The sequence below is a fragment of the Rhincodon typus genome, chromosome 3, assembly GCF_021869965.1.
Source record: "Rhincodon typus isolate 14 chromosome 3, sRhiTyp1.1, whole genome shotgun sequence".
Taxonomy (NCBI): domain Eukaryota; kingdom Metazoa; phylum Chordata; class Chondrichthyes; order Orectolobiformes; family Rhincodontidae; genus Rhincodon; species Rhincodon typus.
In genome coordinates, this window is record NC_063334.1 from 46,124,098 (window position 1) to 46,143,654 (window position 19,557).

General features: G+C 41.7%; 1 protein-coding gene across 4 annotated transcripts in view; it reads right to left on the reverse strand.

Moving 5' to 3' along the window:
* frem1a (Fras1 related extracellular matrix 1a) overlaps positions 1 to 19,557 on the reverse strand; it is a 284,482-nt gene that overhangs the window by 72,771 nt on the left and 192,154 nt on the right. For 3 of the 4 annotated variants that reach the window (XM_048595363.1, XM_048595362.1, XM_048595365.1), the window contains exons 22-24: positions 15,668 to 15,816; positions 10,457 to 10,648; positions 8,419 to 8,683 (exon numbers count right to left, since the gene is read on the reverse strand). In XM_048595363.1, coding sequence (XP_048451320.1) covers positions 8,419 to 8,683; positions 10,457 to 10,648; positions 15,668 to 15,816 — 606 coding nt within the window. Of the gene's footprint in view, positions 1 to 8,418; positions 8,684 to 10,456; positions 10,653 to 15,667; positions 15,817 to 19,557 lie in introns of all 4 variants that reach the window. The other variant, XM_048595364.1, reaches the window with a different exon arrangement.

The window sequence follows — 19,557 nt, forward strand, 5'->3', positions numbered from 1 at the left end:
AAACACAATACTCCAGATGTAATCTCACCAAGACTCTATGTAAAATCCGTAAGGTATTTACTTCTATGCTCAAGTCCACTTGCAATGAAGGTCATTTGCTGCACACGTACATTAGCTGTTAGTGTCTCATGGACAAAGGCGTCCTTTGGACATTAATACTTTCCAACATCTCACCATTTCAGAAATACTCTGAATATCTGTTTTTCCTACAAAAGTGGATAACTTCCTACTTTTGTACAGTATATTACATCTGCCATGCTCTTGCACACTTACTGTAACTATCTAACTTCCTTTGAAGCATGTTTGTATCCTCCTTGCAACTCACACTCCACTTACACTCTGTTTTTCTCTCTCCTCATTGCTGCCAGATCTGCTGGGTTTCTGTAGAATTCTCTGTTTTTATGTCAGATTTCCAGTACCTACAGTATTTTGCTTTCATATGACACTGAGCCGTATGTCCCAACTATTTTCTCACCTTTAGTCAATCCTTAATCCATGGCAGTATATGATCCCTGCTCAATATCATGGAATCTAATTTTGTTCACTAATTTCATGTGGCAACTTATCGAAATCCTTCTAAAAATTTATATGCAGCACAACCATTCATTTCTCCTTATCTACTCTGCAAGGTACATACTCAAAAAGCTTTGACAGATTTGTCAAATATTATTTTACTTTCATAACTCCAAGTCAACTTTGCCAATCAGGCATTGATCTTCAAAGCATCAAGCAACCTCATCCAGAATACTACTGCTTTAGTCCCTAGAGCAATACTGCGATGATATTTGGGGTTGGAATGTGACTTCTTGATATACAGTTTTGTGGTTGCTTTTTCTCAGAGGAAACCAAATAGCAACCTGTCTTCAGGCTCCCAACCAACCAGGGAAGCCTGGATGATATGGCTTATACAGTATGTAACAAAGGAGGTCTAAAGGGATTCCAGCAGCACATGCAATCACAGAACTAAGTGTGTCAATAAATCAGTATGAGGCAGGAATTAAAGAAAGAGCAGAGAAATGGTTCAAACTTGACTGCCTGTTTCACGGATGTATCTCTGGAGGGAATGGTGAAAATTGTCAGGACACAGAGTCCTGTTTTTGCAGAACAGAAGGACAAAGCCAGCCAAAAAACCTCACCAAACAAGTTTGCTTCCAGGTTGCTGAGGCAATGAGCAGCTGCAGTTTTCTGTTATTTGCTTATGAAATGTGGTTGTTGCATTGCCAAATCTTAATTGCTCTTCAGAAGGTGATGGTGAGCTGCCTTCTAGAACCACTAAAGCCTATTAGACATAAATACATCCGCAATGCTATTCCAGGGAGTTCCAGGATTTTCGTCCAGTGACCCTGAAGGAACAGTGATATATTTCCAATATTAAGTGGCTTGGATGAGAGCTTGCAGGTGGCAGTGCAGAGTAGCTGGATCCAGTGCTGTATTTAATCAAATGACTCTCAGCTCATTATTCTCTTCTGCACAAGAATTCTCATTCCGGTCACATTTTCCTCTTTCACCAGCCTTGTCTGCAAATCAACAGACAGAACTCACCACCCAACAATACCCACCACACTTCCCACTCCTATTCCTCAGAGTGAAACTCCTCAACTATCCTCTCTCCATTCAGAGCTATCAGTTCACTCCTCACATCTCTGACTCTGAATTTTCTCTTTGTAGAAGAGAGGTCACAACTAGAATGGAGCAACAAGCATGATCACCCTGATCAGCATAGGAGGAGAAAGCTCTGAGAATGGGCAGGCAGCTTCTGTACCAGTAATTGCCAACAGAGAGATGGTAACAATTGAAGACCTGGAGACAGTGTCAGGTCTCACACCTACAATAGGGTTAGGGTTAGGGTTACACTTTACATTGAACTATCACTCATGACTATCAATGACACCAACACCTCACTGTCCTGAACTCCACTCTGTGATCCTCTGGTACTGTCTTTCAATTCGGTCCAGAACAATCTCATGTCCTTCTTCACCTCAAGGTGTATTGCTGGAACCACCTCAGGAGATGACGGAATGTCTGTGAAGTATTCAGAGGAGGAGTGTCACATGACTCCTGTAATTTCCACTTAGTGAGTTGGGAACATTAGCTAGACAGGGTGGTACTTGGTGAGAAAATGTGACAAACAGCAGATACTGGAGACAGGGGCATCTGTGGAAAGCTCTGAAGATAGCAGAGGGTGTAGAGAACAGGATGCTTCAAGCTCTGTTCAGTTCAATATTGATGCTGATGCTGAGCTGGAGTTTACGGTTGGCTCGCCAAGCTGACTGGTTCTCATGCAAACATTTTTTCTCCCTTCTAGGTGACAACATCAGTGCTGTGTAGCCTCCATTGAAAGTGCTTCATTGGAGGCTACACAGCACTGATGATGTCACCCAGAAGGGAGACAAATGTTTGCATGAAAACCAGTCAGCTCAGCAAACCAACCAATGACTCTAACCCCAATCCGAGCTACAGATCTTCATTAAGACATTGATGCTGAGCCTTCGGGATCATGCATTAAAGGGAGTTACAATGTTATCATGGTCAAAGGATGCAGCAGGATAAAGAACAGTTGGAAAGTAAGATGGTAAAATGGCAGATGGAGTTTAATCTGCTCAAGTGTGAGGTGATGCTTTTTGGAAGGTCAAACGCAAGACCAAAGGATACAGTAAATGGCAGAAACTTTGGGGGCATTTACATACAGTGGGATTTTCAATGCTAGTCCACAGCTCCCTGAAAGTGGCAACACAAGTGGATAAGGTGATAGAAAAAGGCATACAGCATGTTTGCCTTCATCACTTTGGGCATCGAGTCATGTTGCAGCTGTATAAAACTTCAGACAGACCACATTTGGTGCGTTGTGTGTAGTTCTGGCTGTAGCACTACAGAAAAGCTTTGGAGATGGTGCAAAAGTGGAGGCATTAGTGGTCATTTTCCAGCATTCTATAGATTCTGGAAGAGTTCCAATGGACTGGGGAGTAGCTAATGTAACCCCACTGTTTAAAACAGGAGGGAAATATAGGCCAGTTAGCCTAACATTGGTGGTGGTGAAAATGCTGGAGTCAATTATTAAGGGTGTATTAACTGAACATTTGGAAAGTGGCGACAGAATCGGTCTAAGTCAGCATGAATTCACTAAAGGGAAATCATGCTTGACAAATCTTCTGGGATCTTTTGAGGATACGACTAGTAGAGCGGGCAAGGGTGAATCAGTTAATGTTGTGCATCTGGACGTTCAAAAGGCTTTTGACAAGGTTCCACACAAAAGATTAGTAAGAAAAAGTAAAGCCCATGGTTTCGGAGGTAATGTATTGACATGAATAGAGAACTGGTTGGCAGACAGGAAGGAGGATTGGAATACACAGGCCCTTTTTGGAGTGGCAGGCAATGATGAGTGGGGTGCCTCAGGATTCAGTGCTGGGACCCCAGTTGTTCACAATATACATTAATGATTTAGATGAAAAAATTGAATGTCATATCTCTGAATTTGTAGATGATACTAAGCTGGGTAGCAGTGTGTGCTGTGAGGAGGATGTTAAGAGGCTGCAGGTTGACTTAGACAGACTGGCTGAGTGGCCAAATCTTGGAAAATGCAATATCATGTGGATAAATGTGAAGTTATCCACTTTGGTTGCAAAAACTGGAAGACAGATTATTATCTGAATGGTGGAAGTTTAGGAAAAGGTGACGTACAACAAGATCTGGGTGTCACAGTGGAACAGTTGCTGAAGGTTGGCATGCAGGTGGTGAGGAAAGCACGCTAGCCTTCATAACAAGAAGATTTGAGTATAGGAGTAAGGATGTATTGCTGCAGTTATACAAGGCCTTGGTGAGGCCACATCTTAAGTATTGTGTGCAGTTTTTGTCTCCTGGTCTATGGAAGGACATTCTTGCTATTGACGAAGTCCAGTGAAGTTTCATTGGAATAATTCCTAAGGTGGTAGGACTGACATATGAAGTATGACTGGATCAATTGGGCTTGTACTCGCTGAAATTTAGAAGAATGAAGGGCGATCTCATAGAAATATATAAAATTCTGCTAGGACTGGACAGGTTAGATGCGAGAAGAATGTTCCTGATATTCAGGAAGTCCAGAACTAGGGGTCACAATATAAGAATAATGGATAAGCCATTCAAGACTGAAATGAGGAAGAATTTCTTCACTCAGACAGTTGTAAACCTGTGGAATCCTCTACCACAGAAAGTTGTTGGGGCCAGTTCATTAGATATATTCATGAGGGAGCTGGTTGTGGCCCTTGCGACTCAAGTGATCAAAGGAGAAAGTGGGAATTGAATACTGAAATTGCATAGTCAACCATGATCATATTGAATTGTGGTACAGGCTTGAAGGGCCAAATGGCCTGCTCCTGCACATATTTTCTATGCAAAAGAGTTTACCAGAATGTTGCCTGGATTATAGTGAATTAGCTTTAAGGAGAGTTTAGGCAAGCTTGGATTGTTTTCGCTAAAGCATTAAAGGCTGAGGAGCAACCTGATAGAAGTATATAAAATTATGAGAGGGTTGGATAGAGTGGATGGTTGGGAGTCTTCCAAGGTGGTAATCTCAAATACTGGGGGCATAGGTTTAAAGTGAGAGGACGGAAGTTTAAAGAAATGTGCAAGGCCAGTTTTTTTACACAGACAGTGGTAAGTGCCTGGAATACACCACCAGGGAAGGTGGTAAAAGCAAATACAATTGTAATATTTAAGAAGCATTTAGACAGAAACACGAAACAGGCAGGGAATGGAAGGATACAGACCATTTGCAGATAGATGGCATTAGTTTATATTGGCATCATGGTTGGCACACATATGGTAGGCCAAAGGGCCTGTTCGTGTGCTGTACTAATTTATGTTCTATGAATTCATGGTGTCAGTCTTATATTGAGAAGAATATACAGAAGAATATATCAGTTCATGTTTCCATTTGTTCAACATTTGAAAGAGTTTACTATTGCTGAAGGGTTGAAGACCTTTTTGGAGTTTGGCATGTTCGAAGTGGTTGGTGGGAAGTGATAAAGTAGAAACTAGAATTTGTCCTTTTAACACAGTTAGTAATATATCTTTTTCAAATCTTTTGGTTTGTGCCATTTAAGGGACATTCCAAACACAGAATAAAAGAGTTATTGGGCATAACTTTGAGAGTTTAAAATGTAAAGACCTAAACAAAAGAGAAAACAAAACTGGAAGGACATTACAACAAACAGCATACAATTTCATAGCACAATAACTTACTTTGTTGCCTCATTAAGTTATTTGCACACAGGAAGCAGAGTTTCTCTCCGCTATGGTTCCATTAACAGTTTGGTTTGAATCCAAGTCATTAGGTTGTGGGTTCAAGGTCCACGCTAGGGAAAGAAATTAATTGTCCCAGGATGGGTCTTAGCAGAGAATCTCGAAATGGCCAGAACTTCAGCTTGCAACGGAACTGGAATTGCATGGTGACAAGCCAACTAAAATGCAGAGGCACAGGATACGCACAATTATGCACTGGGATCAAGAAGTCTCCAAACCTGCTGTCTGACTGGCACCTTTTCAGTAGCTCCCAAAACATTGTTCACACCAATTGAGCCACATTTCATAGAGGGAACATTGTATGAACATGTACAGTACTGACAGCAGCATATATGTAACTACAGTTGAGGGGACTATCTGTCTTTGTCTCTCAACTCAACAGTGTCACCGTGACCTCAGCCATCCTTTCTGCCACTGACCCCAGGGCTGTCACCATGACCTCAGCGCCCTCTCTGCCATTAACCCCAGGCTGTCACCATAACATCCATCCTCTCTGTCACTTACCACAAGAATGTCGCCATGATCTCAGATGCTGTCTCTGTCATGCACCCCCAGAGTGTCATCATGACCATAGTTGTTCCCTTGTCACTGACCACACAAGTGGCACCTGACATCAGCCAGTCACTTGCTTATGCAACCAGGACTATCTCTGTGATCTCAGCCATCCACTGTGGTCTTGATACCAGGAGAGTTCCCTTAACCTCTGCCATCCTCTCTTCACTGGTCACAGGTGTGTTCCTGTAATCAATGCTTTTCTTTCTATTACTGACCTCAGGAGTGTCATCATGATCTCAGTTGTCCTCTATGTCACTGACCACAAGTGTGTTATAGTGACCTTAGCCCTCCCTCCTAGTCACTATGACCCCAGGACCGTCATCCTGACTTCAGTCTCCCTCTTTGTCATTGAACCCAGGAATGTCATCATGACCACAGCTGCCATCTGTATCACTGACTTCAGGAGTGTCACAGTGACCGCAGCTGTCCTCTCTGTCACTGACATCATGAGTGTCTCCTTGGCCTCAGCTGCCCTCTCTGTCACTGACTCCAAAAGTGTTACAATGAGCTTTGCTGTCCACTTTGTCCCTGACCCCACCGAAGTCCCATGACCTCAGCTTTCTTCTTTGTCACTGACCACAGGGGTGTCATCATGACCTCAGCCTACCTTTCTATCACCATTACCTCAGGATTTTCATCATGACCTGAGCTGTCTTCTCTGTCAATATGACCGCAGGAGTGTTCCATGACACAGACATCCTCACGGTCACTAACCCCGGAAATATCCCCGTTATCCTCCCTGTAACTGACCAAAAGGGAGCGTCTATGAACACAGCCACCCTCTCTGTCAGTAGGAGTTGCATGTCAGGAGTGTTCATGCAACCTCAGACACACCACAGGATTGTGACCCTGACCTCAGTTGTCCATAGAATCCAGGATTGTCAATGTGACCTCAACTGTCTTCTTTGTCACAGACCACAGGTGTGTCACCGTGACCTCAGATGCCCGCTATCCCTGACCACAAAAATGCTACCTTGACCTAGCTTCCCACTCATTCACGGACCCAAGCAGTGACATTGTGACCTCAACTGTTCTCTCTCTCACTGACCCCTTGTGTGTCTCTGTGACCTCAGCCATCCACTTGTCCCTGACCCCAGCAGAGACTGCACGTCGTCCACCATCCTTTCATCACTGACCACAGGTGCATCCCCTTGACCTTAGCTGTCCTCGCTCCCACTACGATCTCAGGAGTATAAATGTGACCTATGTCGTCCTCTATGCCACTGACAACTGAGATCTATGATCAGTGGTGTTCTGTAAGGATCAGTCCTGGAACCACTTGTTTGTAATATATATATGAATTATTTGGATGAGAATGTAGGTGGACTGATTAGTAAGTTTGCAGATGATACGCAAATTGGCGGAGTTGTGGATAGAGGAAAGTTATGAAAGGATACAGGACAATATAGATTAGTTGGAAAGTTAGGTGGAGAAGTAGCAGACGGAGTTTAATTTGGACTTGTGAGGTAATGCATTTTGGGAGGTCAAACGCAGAGGAAAGTATACAGTAACTGGTCGGACGCTTGCAAGCATTGATATATAGAGGGATCTTGAGATGCAAGTCCATAGCTCCCTGAAAATGGCAACACAGGTGGATAAAAAGGTAAAGATGATGTACGTTTGCTTGCTTTCAGTTGGTAATTCATGTTGTAGCTGTATAAGACCTTTGTTAGGCTACATTTGGAGTATTATGCGCAGTTATGGTTGTCACGCTATAGAAAGGATGTGGAGGCCTTGGGGAGGGTACAAAAGAGGTTTACCAGGATGTACTGATTTCTGAAGAAGGGTCTCGACCTGAAACATCAGCTTTCCTGCTCCTCTGATGCTGCTTGGCCTGCTGTGTTCATCCAGCTCTACACCTTTTTACCAGGATGTTGTCTGGTTTGGAATGTATTTGTTGTAAGGAGAGTTTGGAAAAACTTGAATTGTTTTCACTGGAGCATTGGAGAGTGAAGGGATGACCTGATTTAAGTATATAAAATTAAAAAAGGATGGACAGTCAGAGTCTTTTTCCCAGGTTGGAAATATCAAATAGTAAGGTTTAAGACGAGAGGGATAAAGTTTAAAGGAAATGTGCAAGGCAAGTTTTTTTTTTACACAGACTTTGTAAGACCTTAGTTAGGCCACATTTGAAGTATTGGGTGCAGTTAAGGTTGCCATGCCATAAATAAAACATGTATGGAGGCTGTAGAAAGGGTGCAAAAGAGGCTTGTGCCTGAAACATGCTCCCAGTGGAGGTGGTAGAAGCAGAGATGGTAGTAATATTTAAGAGCCACTTAGATTTTTGAAAAAGCAGGGAAGAGAGATCTGGACCACGTGCAGGCAGATGGGATTACATTAAAATGACATCATCGTCAGCAAGACGTGGTGGGCAAAAGGGCTCGTTTCTGTGCTATACTGTTTTATGTTCTATTTCCACAAATGTTTCTGTTACACATCCATGATTATAATAATACTACTATTTCCTTGTCCTCAGCCAATAACAATACATACAGAAAGTGACTGGATATGTTATGGATTGGTTCGATGAAACTCAGTATCAATATTACTTTAGAACCTTCCTATAAATACACAGATATTTACCTCAATGAGTCTCTTGTAGCTGCTGCCTTTCTTTTGTGAGTATAAGCTACTATCTGAGCTGCCACATCCATCTGACTAAAACTGGTTATTGCCACTCCAGGGTAGGTGATATATTCTACTTGGCCATAGTTTGGGGGCACTGTTATGACATAGAGCAGCTCTTCGGGCTTGTTTGAGCCATCAGAGGCAAGAAGGACGGCTGTTGTTAAAGTGCCTCGCTCTCCCTTGAAGACGGTCAGTGGTTTTAGTAAAATGGCAATTTCACCTGGGTATAGAACAAAATGATGAGAAAAACTTTATAAAGTTGTCAGACTTGCATGAGCTAAATATTCACATATGTAGCAGTTAATACATATATGGCTGAAGATGCAGTAAGTTAAATGGCAGCAAAGAATGGGTGATTCTTTATGTTACTTGGGTGCACTTATTAATAAACTTGTTGTTTTATTTATTACAAATTTCCCTGAAAGTAATTTACCCTCAATGAATTAATTAAAAATTAATCAAGTAGTAAAATATACAGGGAGTTCTCAGTCTGTGAACAGGTTTCATTCTGAAGTCTGTTTGCAAGTCAAGTCATATGCAAGTCGGAACACAATGCAGGACAATGGAAATCAAGTATTCATAAGTACAGGGAACGTTCATATGTCAGATCTTTAAAATTGCAACCGTGTATTGTGTTCATAAACCAACATTGGTAAATCGGACATTTATAAATCGGGGACGCCCTATATTATTGAAAGTGAGTCGTGTTGTTGATTAACAATGTATCCACTCAATACAGCATTTTACAGCATTTTAATAATCAAGGGAGGTCTGGCCTAGTTACTTACAGGGTATCATATTTACCTGAACCAGAAACTCTGGGTTCAAGTTCCACTCCATGACTTGATGGCCATGAAAGGGGCGCTCAGAATGCAGTCAAATTGGCTAATTGTCAATCTGAAAATTCTTGTGAGATGTCTGTGTAAGTTCGTAAATGGATAATGAGGTGTGTGTGTGTAATGATGCTCTCAAGCTATAACTTCAGGCTTATGAGCCATTTTTGGAAAAACATACTATGAGAAACAGAAGCTACTTTGTTTTCCTTGTGATGGAGGAGATACAAAATAATCAATCAGAAATCAGAAAAAAAATAAAGTAACTGATGGGGAGAAATAAAACTGACCATTAGATATGATTAAATGTAACCATTACTTCCAACAGAATATTCACGAGAAATAAAATTTTCAATCAACAAAAAAAATTATACAAGTTGAGTAGCTAACCCCACAAGATTTCTATGTAATTTATTCCTTCCAGAGCAGTCAAATCTAAATTATAACTTGAGTTTGCACATTAATAAAATCATGTATTTTCTTTAAAATCAATATGAAGTACTTGAACTTCAGACACCACAAATAGTTTATATTATCACACTGTCCTTTTGTGATCCCAACAGTTATTGCTTGAATTGGGCCTTTGGATTCTCACTATATATCCACCTTGGGAAAACATCCAATTATAAAAACAGAAACAAGATAGTTTTGGCTGTATATTAAGATGCAGCATTGTGATTGCTGAATTTTAATACGTCAGAACTTGAATGTGCACTGTGCTGAAAAAACAGTAATTGAAGTTAGTCCATTGTGTGATGCTTGTGTTCCATAATGAGAAAACATTAGGAGGCCATATTCTGATCAAAATCTGAAGCTGTAGTAGTCAATGCAACACCAATGTATATGGCTATGTGGTGATGATATATGATCACAAAGACAGGCAATGGAAAATGGAAAAGTTGTTAACTAGGCTTTACGAATGTTAAATGTATGGCAATAATATCTGAAGGCTTAATGAATTAATTACATACACCAAACATTGACTTTACAAAATAACAGATACCAAAGTTATTTTCACTATTGTTAGGGGATTAAATGCTGGCTTGTCCAGTTGGGCCATAACTAGTGAAATAATAAAACAACATTATTTACACATTATGAAATTAAATGTTCTTATTTTAGAGCTGCAAAGTATCTCTAGATTACTGGTCCTACCGTACCCTTTTCAACGTTTTGGATAGAGATTTGAAAACGGTGGACAAAAGATCTATGATCGCCATCTGACAAGTGGAAATGAAAGCTGTCTCGACCAGTCGACCCAATTGCTCCAGTGTGCATGTATCTCAGCCGGTTCATGTCTATGTCATCCTGGCTACAGTTCATGCCAGGGTGCAGGGGCATCCAGTCTCTGCCTTCCTGATAGAAACAAAACATGACAGCTGTACTGGGGAGAACAACATTGATAATGGAGCATAAATTCTGAGAATAAGAAACCATAGAAGAAGAAAATCAGAGTGTCACAAGTTCAAAGAGTTTCATCACTGAACAGAAAACATGTATCGTTGAACAAAGAACAAAACAGCACAGGAACAGGCCCTTCAGTCCACCAAGATTGCACTGATACATGATGCTTTACTAAACTAAAAACCTTTGCCTCTATGCTGTCTGTATTCCTCTATTCTCTGCCTATTCATTTATCTGTCAAGATGCCTCTTAAACATCGCTATTGTATTCACTTCTACCACTTCCTATGGTAGTGCATTCCAGGCACTTACCACCCTCTGTGTAAAACACCTGCCTCTCACATCTCCTTTAAACTTACCACCTCTTATTTTAAACCTATGTCTTCCAGTAATTGACATTTCTACTCTGGGAAGAAAAGGCTCTTGACTATCCATTCTATCCAGGTCTTTCATAATTTTATAAACTTCCTTCAACATTCAAGTGAAGACAAATGAAGTGTGTCCAATCTCTCATCTTAGCTAATACCCTCCAAACCAGCTAACCAACTAACTACATTCTAGTAAAGTATAAGAGTTGTGAAGTCGTGTTGAGGTTATACAGGATATTGGTGAGGTCTCTTCTGCAATTTAGTACTGGTCACCCAGTTATAGGAAGGATATTATTAAGCTGGAGAGGGTTCAGAAGACATTTACCAGGATGGTGCCAGGTATGGAAGGTTTGAGTTCTAAAGAGGAACTCTTTTCACTGGAGTGCAGGAGGTTGACAGACCACCTGATAGAAGATTATAAAATAATGAGGGGTATGGATAAAGTCAATGGTAGTTGTCTTTTCCCAAGGATGGGGGATTTCAAGCTGAGGGGTATATTTTTAAGGTGAGAGGAGAAAGATTTAAAAAAGACATGAGGGGCAAATCTTTTACACAGAGGGTGGTTCGCGAGTGGAGTGAACTTCCTAAGGAAGTGGTGGATGTGGGTACAATTACAATGTATAAAAGACATCTGGATAAGAACATGAATAGGAAAGGTTTGGAGGGATATGGGCCGGTTGCAGGCAGGTGGGACTAGTTTAGTTTGGGATTATGTTCGGCACGGACTGGTTAGACCGAAAGGTCTGTTTCTGTGCCAGATGACTCTATAATTCTATGACAATAAACTAGGCAGTAAATATTTCATTTTTTTAATATAGTAATACTGTAGATATTTAGAACTTTATTTTATTTAACCTCACCATGGCTCCAGAAGTCGGCCTGCGTTGGACACAGGGTTAATTGACATAGAGGTGTAGGGGAAAATGTCACGGAAATGGACAGGAGCTGGAACTAAGTGTTATAGAGGGTTAGGGAGCCATAGTATGGCCATGGGTTGAAATGGCAAATGAGTAGCATCCGGTGTTGAAAGGTGGCATGGATTCGCATGTATTACTAAGGGTATTCATTCCAAAGAATCAACATAAGCCTTTTACTCAATACGCCTCTGCACCTGGCAGGACCTGGAGCTGCTTTGAAACTGCCTTGAGAGGTTGGTAGGCCCACCTCCATTCCACAGTTGTCTCTATCCTAGAAAGAAGATCTCATTATTCATGGTACTTTCCCAAAGAAACTTCATTCAGACAAGACAAGCTGAACCACCCATTTTGGGAGTAAGAATCTAAGTCATAGAAACTAGTCTCATCTCTGTATAGTTCCAGATATTAAGCACACAAGACAAAGGGGCAATGAGGGTGATGGAGAAATCTTTACGTTTACCTGCACTTCTCCTATGTTTGCCAGGGATTCACTCATGCCATGGGATCAACAGGGTTTGGGGTTTATGATCTGCTTGCACATGACAGGGAAGGACCTTTTTGGATGTAGCAGTCACACACAAGGAGATGATACTTGTGAACACAACACACACTATTAATTATAACTTACAACACAAATCCATAAGGAAAAAATTACTTCTTAGTAGGGATTCACTTCCCAACAGAAAACATGGCATGATCCTTGAAGCAGATCATTAGAAACTGAAAACTTCAGAGTTTGGATGAATTCAATATTTACTGAACCATAAGCAAGAATCTTACCAGCTCAATAGAGATGAGCTAGGAGGTAGAAAATCTGGCACAATGGCAACTGACACACCAGGAGTTTCTGAGGTTCACCTCCAGAAAGATTGACCAACTGAGTGACCAATTAAGGTCCAATTTCTCCTTCTGCACTGGATGACAGATGACCTCCAATAAACCTTGCATCCTTCAAGCAGGACATTGGGAGAAACCCTCCCTTTGGTCTAGTGGAAGTCCCCTGCTATATATTGCCATTCAGACACTTAATAACTTCCTCTCTAATATCCTTGAACCTGATCAACAGTTTCTTCATGACCCTGAAGATCCTTGGTTCCACGTACCCTCTTCAAGGGCACTTAGCTCTCTCCCATCAGCTATTGTTTCAACAATGCCACAATAGGCAGTGACGGTCAGTTACAGAAAGAAAGGGCATGGTTGTTATGGAATGGGGAGTTGGGCTTTTCTTCAAAGTTAGACAAGTTGATCACAGTAAGTTCGATTGGAGACAGCATATATGGTTGCCTTCTCCATTCCTTTTCATCACCTACAGGGCGGCACAGTGGACCAGTGGTCAGCACTGCTGCCTCACAGTGCCAGGGATTTGGGTTCAAATCCACCCTTGGGTGACTGTCTGTGTGGAGTTTGCACATTCTCCCTGTGTCTGCATGGGCTTCCATTGGATGCTCTGGTTTCCTTGCACGGTCCAAAGATGTGCAGGTTAGATGGATTGACCTTGCTAAATTGCTCATAGAGTCCAGGGGTGTGTAAATTTAGAAGGATTAGATATGGGAAATGCAGCCTCAGAGGGAAAGGGTAGGGGGATGGGTCTGGGTCGGATGCTCTTTGGAGGGGCAGTGTGGACTTGTTGGGCTGAATGGCCTGTTTCCACACTGTAGGGATTCTATGAAACTTTCTGAAGAAGGGTCCTGACATGAAACATCAACTTTCCTGCTCCTCTGATGCTGGCTGGCCAGCTGTGTTCCTCCAGCTTCACGCTGTGTTATCTATTTAAGTAAATAGTCTGCTCACTGACAATTCATGTGGCCTCAGCGTATCATTAGATGCAAGCTACCCATGTATGCTAGGGCTGTACTTTTGGGACCATGAGTTAGTTTGCCAACAGATAGGCTTTGTTGTCCAGTAGCCTCACCCTCATTTGGTGTAATATCTCAAATGCTGGAACAGCAAGCAGACTGGTGTAGAATAAAGCCATCAGCACTGCTGCCAGGCTGTTTGATACTCCCATGCACAAACACATCGCATTCCAGTTGCTCATTCAGGGAGTGGTTCCCCTTGTGTTTCTGATATATCTCTTGATTCAAAAGCCATGCCTAACATGAGTTCATCAATGAAGACTGCACCAGGAGAAAACCTGCTATTCTAATGAAGTCATGTTCTGTCTGATACCCTCTGGCCAGAATTAATGCAATGTATTCCCCTCTCCTGACAGACAGTGTGTCAATGACTGCTCCAACATTGCAGTAGAGATGACCCACAAGATGCTAAGAAATGCCAGCTGCTGCAAGCAGAATGGACCCTCACACGTGACTTCACGAGTACTGTCACTGTTACAGTCACTGGCAATGCCATCCTCGTCCTATTCCCAGACAGTAGGTCTGCCCATGGCAAATGGCAAATTCCAGTGAGCCCCTCCTCTGTAAAATAAAGATGTTGCACTCTCTATCTCTGAGTGAGATAGCAATAGGGGAATGACTGTTCAAGAACCCTTGTGGGAATGGCCATGTCATGATCTTCTCTTCTTCCTCCTCCATCTTTAGCTATTTGTCCTTTACTGTGCAGCCCACACTCATTCGCCCTGTCATGTTGCAGGCTAAGGGAATGGAAACTGAGTGCCCAGAAGTGGGAACAAATGGTTTGAGTGCAACAAAGCGTCGAAGACAGAATCAAGCCTTCACTGCAAGTAACAGCGCTCCTTCTAGACTTCACATTAAATATGAGTGGAAACCAGAACAATTCAGCTAAAGGCAGCTAAAATCAATCAAAAACTAATCTGATTAGCATTAAATTTAAAGCTTCTTTCTGCTCGACAATTAGTGAGAAAGCATGTTAGCTCCAGTGTTGAGATCAAAACCTGTACTGCTATAGTCAGCTTAGCATTGCATACTGACTGATGGCACAGTCTGCTTATTCTGTACACTCCCAAGGGTCTTTTCATCTTGAATGGGATGTGGCATTACTGACAAGGCCCGTATTTGCCCGTCCCCACTTGTCTTTGAACTGAGTATTTTGGTAGGCAATCTTAGAAGAGGAGTCAGCCACACTGCTGTGTGTCTGGAGTCACATCGAGACCAGACCAGGTGAAGTGGCAGATTTCCTTCCATACAGGGAAGCAGATGGGTTTTACAACAACCAATAGTGGCTACATGGTTGTCATTGAATTGCTTTAAATTTCACCATTTGGCATGGTGGCATCTGAACCCATGACCCTAGAATATGAATCTAGGGTTCTGGATGAATAGTCTATTAACATTACCATGACACCACACCTCCCAATATACTCACATAGTATCCTTATCAAAATGCCATTCATTGTGACCTTCACTGTGGTATCAAATCAATTTTTCACCAAAACTCCAACTGGAGTATAGTGACTTTAATATTGAGCACTGTAGAGGCAGATTGTGCAGCCCTGGTCACTCACTCTGAAGGAAATATTTGCATTTATGTTTCTCATTTCAAAAAGATGACCTCACATTACTCCTACGTGGAACACTACCACATAGAAACGAAATCTATTAGGACTAACACTGTGCATTGAATATTTAAATTGATATTAATTCTGAAAATGACCATCTGAGATTTTCACACAGATTGAGCCATTTTAAAATCTGATGGAATTTGAATCAATCGCATCTCAGCATGACAATGGTAAAATGGCAGAATTACTGTCTGATGCTCACCACTTACCTTGATCTGGAGCACTCCCTGTTTGGGGACACTGTCCATCATGAAATAAACATGCTGTCGTGAAGTATCCTTATCCTCAGCTTCCAGCACTGCACTGGAGATGATTCTGCTATGCCCAATCTCCACCTCCAACTCACTGTTTCTGCAAAAGGTGAATTAATTCAAGATGGTGAACAAACCCCAACAAAATGACTTGGAGAAGATTGTCAGCACATGTTTAAAGGTCTCATTACATCACCCTCCATAGGACTTTGCTGTTCATTTGTAACATCTTATCATATTTATCATTTATTTAAGTGATACAGTGCTGCAAAGAGTCCCACGTGAATTGTGGACTATTTACCTTTGACCCATTACAGAAACCACAATTTGTATGAATGCCGAGGATTTAATTGGTTACAAAGTTCCCATTTGAGTGACTGATATGTTCTATTCCTCAGAGATATGAAGAAATGAGATAGACTGATTTTTTCATGAGAACAGTGTTATTCATTGGTTTACAACATCTCCAGCCTGGTGCTTCTAGTTCATTTCTCCTTCCTTGTGACCTACCCACAGTCTTGGCTATAATGTACTACACAGAGAACAGACAACAGACATGCAATCAACATCAAACAACAGTGGCAGAATCACAAACAAGGGATTTCCGCATATTTTATATTCTTACTCAGGACCAAGGGAATGAATTTTCCTGGTCCTGATTGAGCAGAATGGAACTAGAGCTGAGAAGAAAATGCCCACCAAGTGGTACAGCCTCAAGTCCACCTCAGGTCTCCACACTCTCCCATCTTCCCAAGAAAGAAGTAAGCCTGTCTCGTAACAGTCCACTTCTGGTTTACCTTGTAGTGAGCTCATCAAGGGTCCACTTCACTAAGTATTTTTAAGCTTTCAGCAGCTGTCTGTCATGTTGGACCATACAGACGGAAGCAAGAGCCATGCAACTGAGATCAGAACAGTTTTCAAAACTAAGTTACTATTTAAGCAAAAAAGGTTTGCCACTTTGTAGTTCCACTACAAGTCAAGGAAGACCCTGAATTAAGAATTGTACTAGTTCAGGATGTCATAACTCTTCTGGATTCACAACGGCATCAGGGAAATAGGCACAGCTGTTTAAGGTGTTCATATTTGGAAGATGGCGATGGTTAAGTAGGCAATGCTTGGGCTTCTGTGCCCAGGCTTGTCCTCTGTCTGTTTTTTCCCTCCTTACAATTACTAAGTTGGTTAGTGAAGGTTGACCATATTTAGTGCAAATATATCCAGGATGTTGAGGGCTATTGATTACCTGAGCCTTTAGACTCAGAATCTTTAGACTGGGGGAGGGTGTTACTGTGAGAAAATTCAGCTTGAAATGTTTGCATTCCCTCTGGAACTTGATCATCTGCATCCAGCAGCATTTTACACAAATAAATAAAAAAAACATAGATTTAATATGCTGAAGATGCACCATCTCAATTCCCACACTCAAACACTAACATTTGGCTTGAACAGCAGCTTTTTCAATCTCAAATAAAATCAAAGCAAAAAAAAAAAGTCATCCCTCAAGATTGCTCCAACATTCAATACTGATATTGCCCTCGGCTCAACTCCATTTCTCCATCCTCTATCATATACAGTACTTCTTCAAGAGGCCAAAATTCTGTCTTTCCCAGTCTTAAGTGTATGACACGAATGAGCATCTGCAATTATTTGGGTTATAGAGTTCCAAAGATTTCTATTCCTTGACATACATTCCTAAATGCACAGAATCGTACTTTACAGACAATTTCCCAAGCATCAACATCACTATACCAAGGTACGTCCTGGCTTGGTAAGATTTACTCAGCAAGTCTAATAAATTGAATCTACACTCCATGATATCTCAAGGCATCAGGCCAAACAGGGGCAAGAAATCTGCCCGCTACTTATTACTCCGCTCGGCAGATGAATCAGTACTCCTCCACATTGAGCATTAAGTACAGGAAGCACTGACAGCGATACAGGCACAAAATGGATTTTGGTGGGGGATTTCACTGTCTCTCAAGAGTGGTCTGATTATACCACTACTAACTGAGGACAAGTGGACATTGCTGCCAGACTGCGGCAGGAAGTGAGGAAACAAGCAAGATCATGAAACGTACTCAACCTCATCATCAGCAATCTGTTCCTTTGCAGATGAAATTCTCCATGACAGTATCAGTAGGCATTATCACTGCACAGTCCTTGCAGAGACAAAGTCCTGTTTCACATTGAGAATATCTTCCATTGTGTTGTAGAATCATAAAAGGAGATGACCATTTGTCCCATCGTTTCTGTATCAGCTCCTGAAAGAGCTACCCAGCAAGTCCAATTCTCTGTAGCCCTCTAAATTCATTACTGTCAAATATATATCCAGTTTTCTTTTGAAATCTCCTACGGAATCTACCTCTACCACTCTCGTAGGCAGCGCAGTCCAAATCGTAGTCACTATCTGAGTAAAAGAGTTTGTCCCCAACTCACTTCTAACGCTCTTGCTGACTGCCTTGAAAGTATTACTTTTAGTTACTGACTTAGCTGCTAATGGAAACAATAAATACTTCTTTACCCTGTCAAAATTGTTAATAATTAATCTTAATCTCTGTTCAGTGGGAAGTAAGCCCAATTTCTTGAATCTTTCTTTGTATCTAAGATCCCTCATTCTTGGTGTCAGTCTTGTAAATCTCCTTTGCACTCTCTCCAGGGCTTTAACATTCTACCTTAAGTAAGGTGCCCAGAACTGAACAGACCATCACCATGCTGAATGGCACAGAGTTTAAACAAATTTAGCAACTCAAGACTGATCATCCATGACACACAATAGGCCATCAGCAGCTTTAGGACTGTGTTCAACCATAATCTGTAACCTCAGATGCCCAGCATGTCTCCCATTCTCCCATTACTTTAAAGCTGGGGGATCAACCTTGGTTCAAAGAAGTGTGCATGAAGGCATACAAGGAGCAGAACCAGGCATACATTAAAATGAGGTGTCAATTAAATGAAGTTACAAGAATTAGTCACATTCCAAATAACAGAAGCAATAGTCAACAGACAGAGCTAAATGTCCAGGAGATAATTCGCTGCTGGTTGTAGTCTTAACTCACACAAAGGAAGATTGTTGTGGTTGTTAGAGTCAGCCGTCTCAGTTCCAGGGCATTACTGCAGAAATTCTTCAGGGTATTATCCTATCCCAACCATCTACAGCTGCTTCATCAATGACCTTCCCTCCATCATAAGGTCAGGAAAGGGTGCATTCGCTGATGATTGGTACTACATTCTCAAATATCCATTCCCTCCACCACTGACGCTCAATAGTAGTGTGCACCATCTACAAGTTGCACAGCAGAAATTCACCAAGGCTCCTTAGACAACACCTCCCAAACACATGACACCTACCGTCTAGAAGGACAAAGGCAGCAGATACATGGGAACACCTCCTGCAAGTTTACATCCAAGTCATTCACCATCTTGACTTAGAAATACAAATGGAGAAAGTTTCTTCCCACCTTCCCTGTCATTGCCTCTCATAACTTTATACATTTCAATCATGTTCCTCTTCATTCTCCTCAGCTCCAAGGAAAACAACCCCAGTCTCTCTTCAACTCTCCAACTCAGGTAACGTCTTATATAATTCCAGTATCACTTGGTCTTAGACTCTATGCTTCAGCTAGTAAAGGGTAAACCCTCTGAATCACTTTATCGACCTTAGGGACTGATGGACACGCACACCAAGATCCTTCTGATCCTTGGTGCTTCCCAGGATCCTATTGTGCATCATGTATTCTCTTGCCTTGTTTATCCTGTCTTCAAACTTATCCAGAGATAGTAGGAACTGCAGATGCTGAAGAATCTGAGATAACAAGGTGCAGAGCTGGATGAACACAGCAGGCCA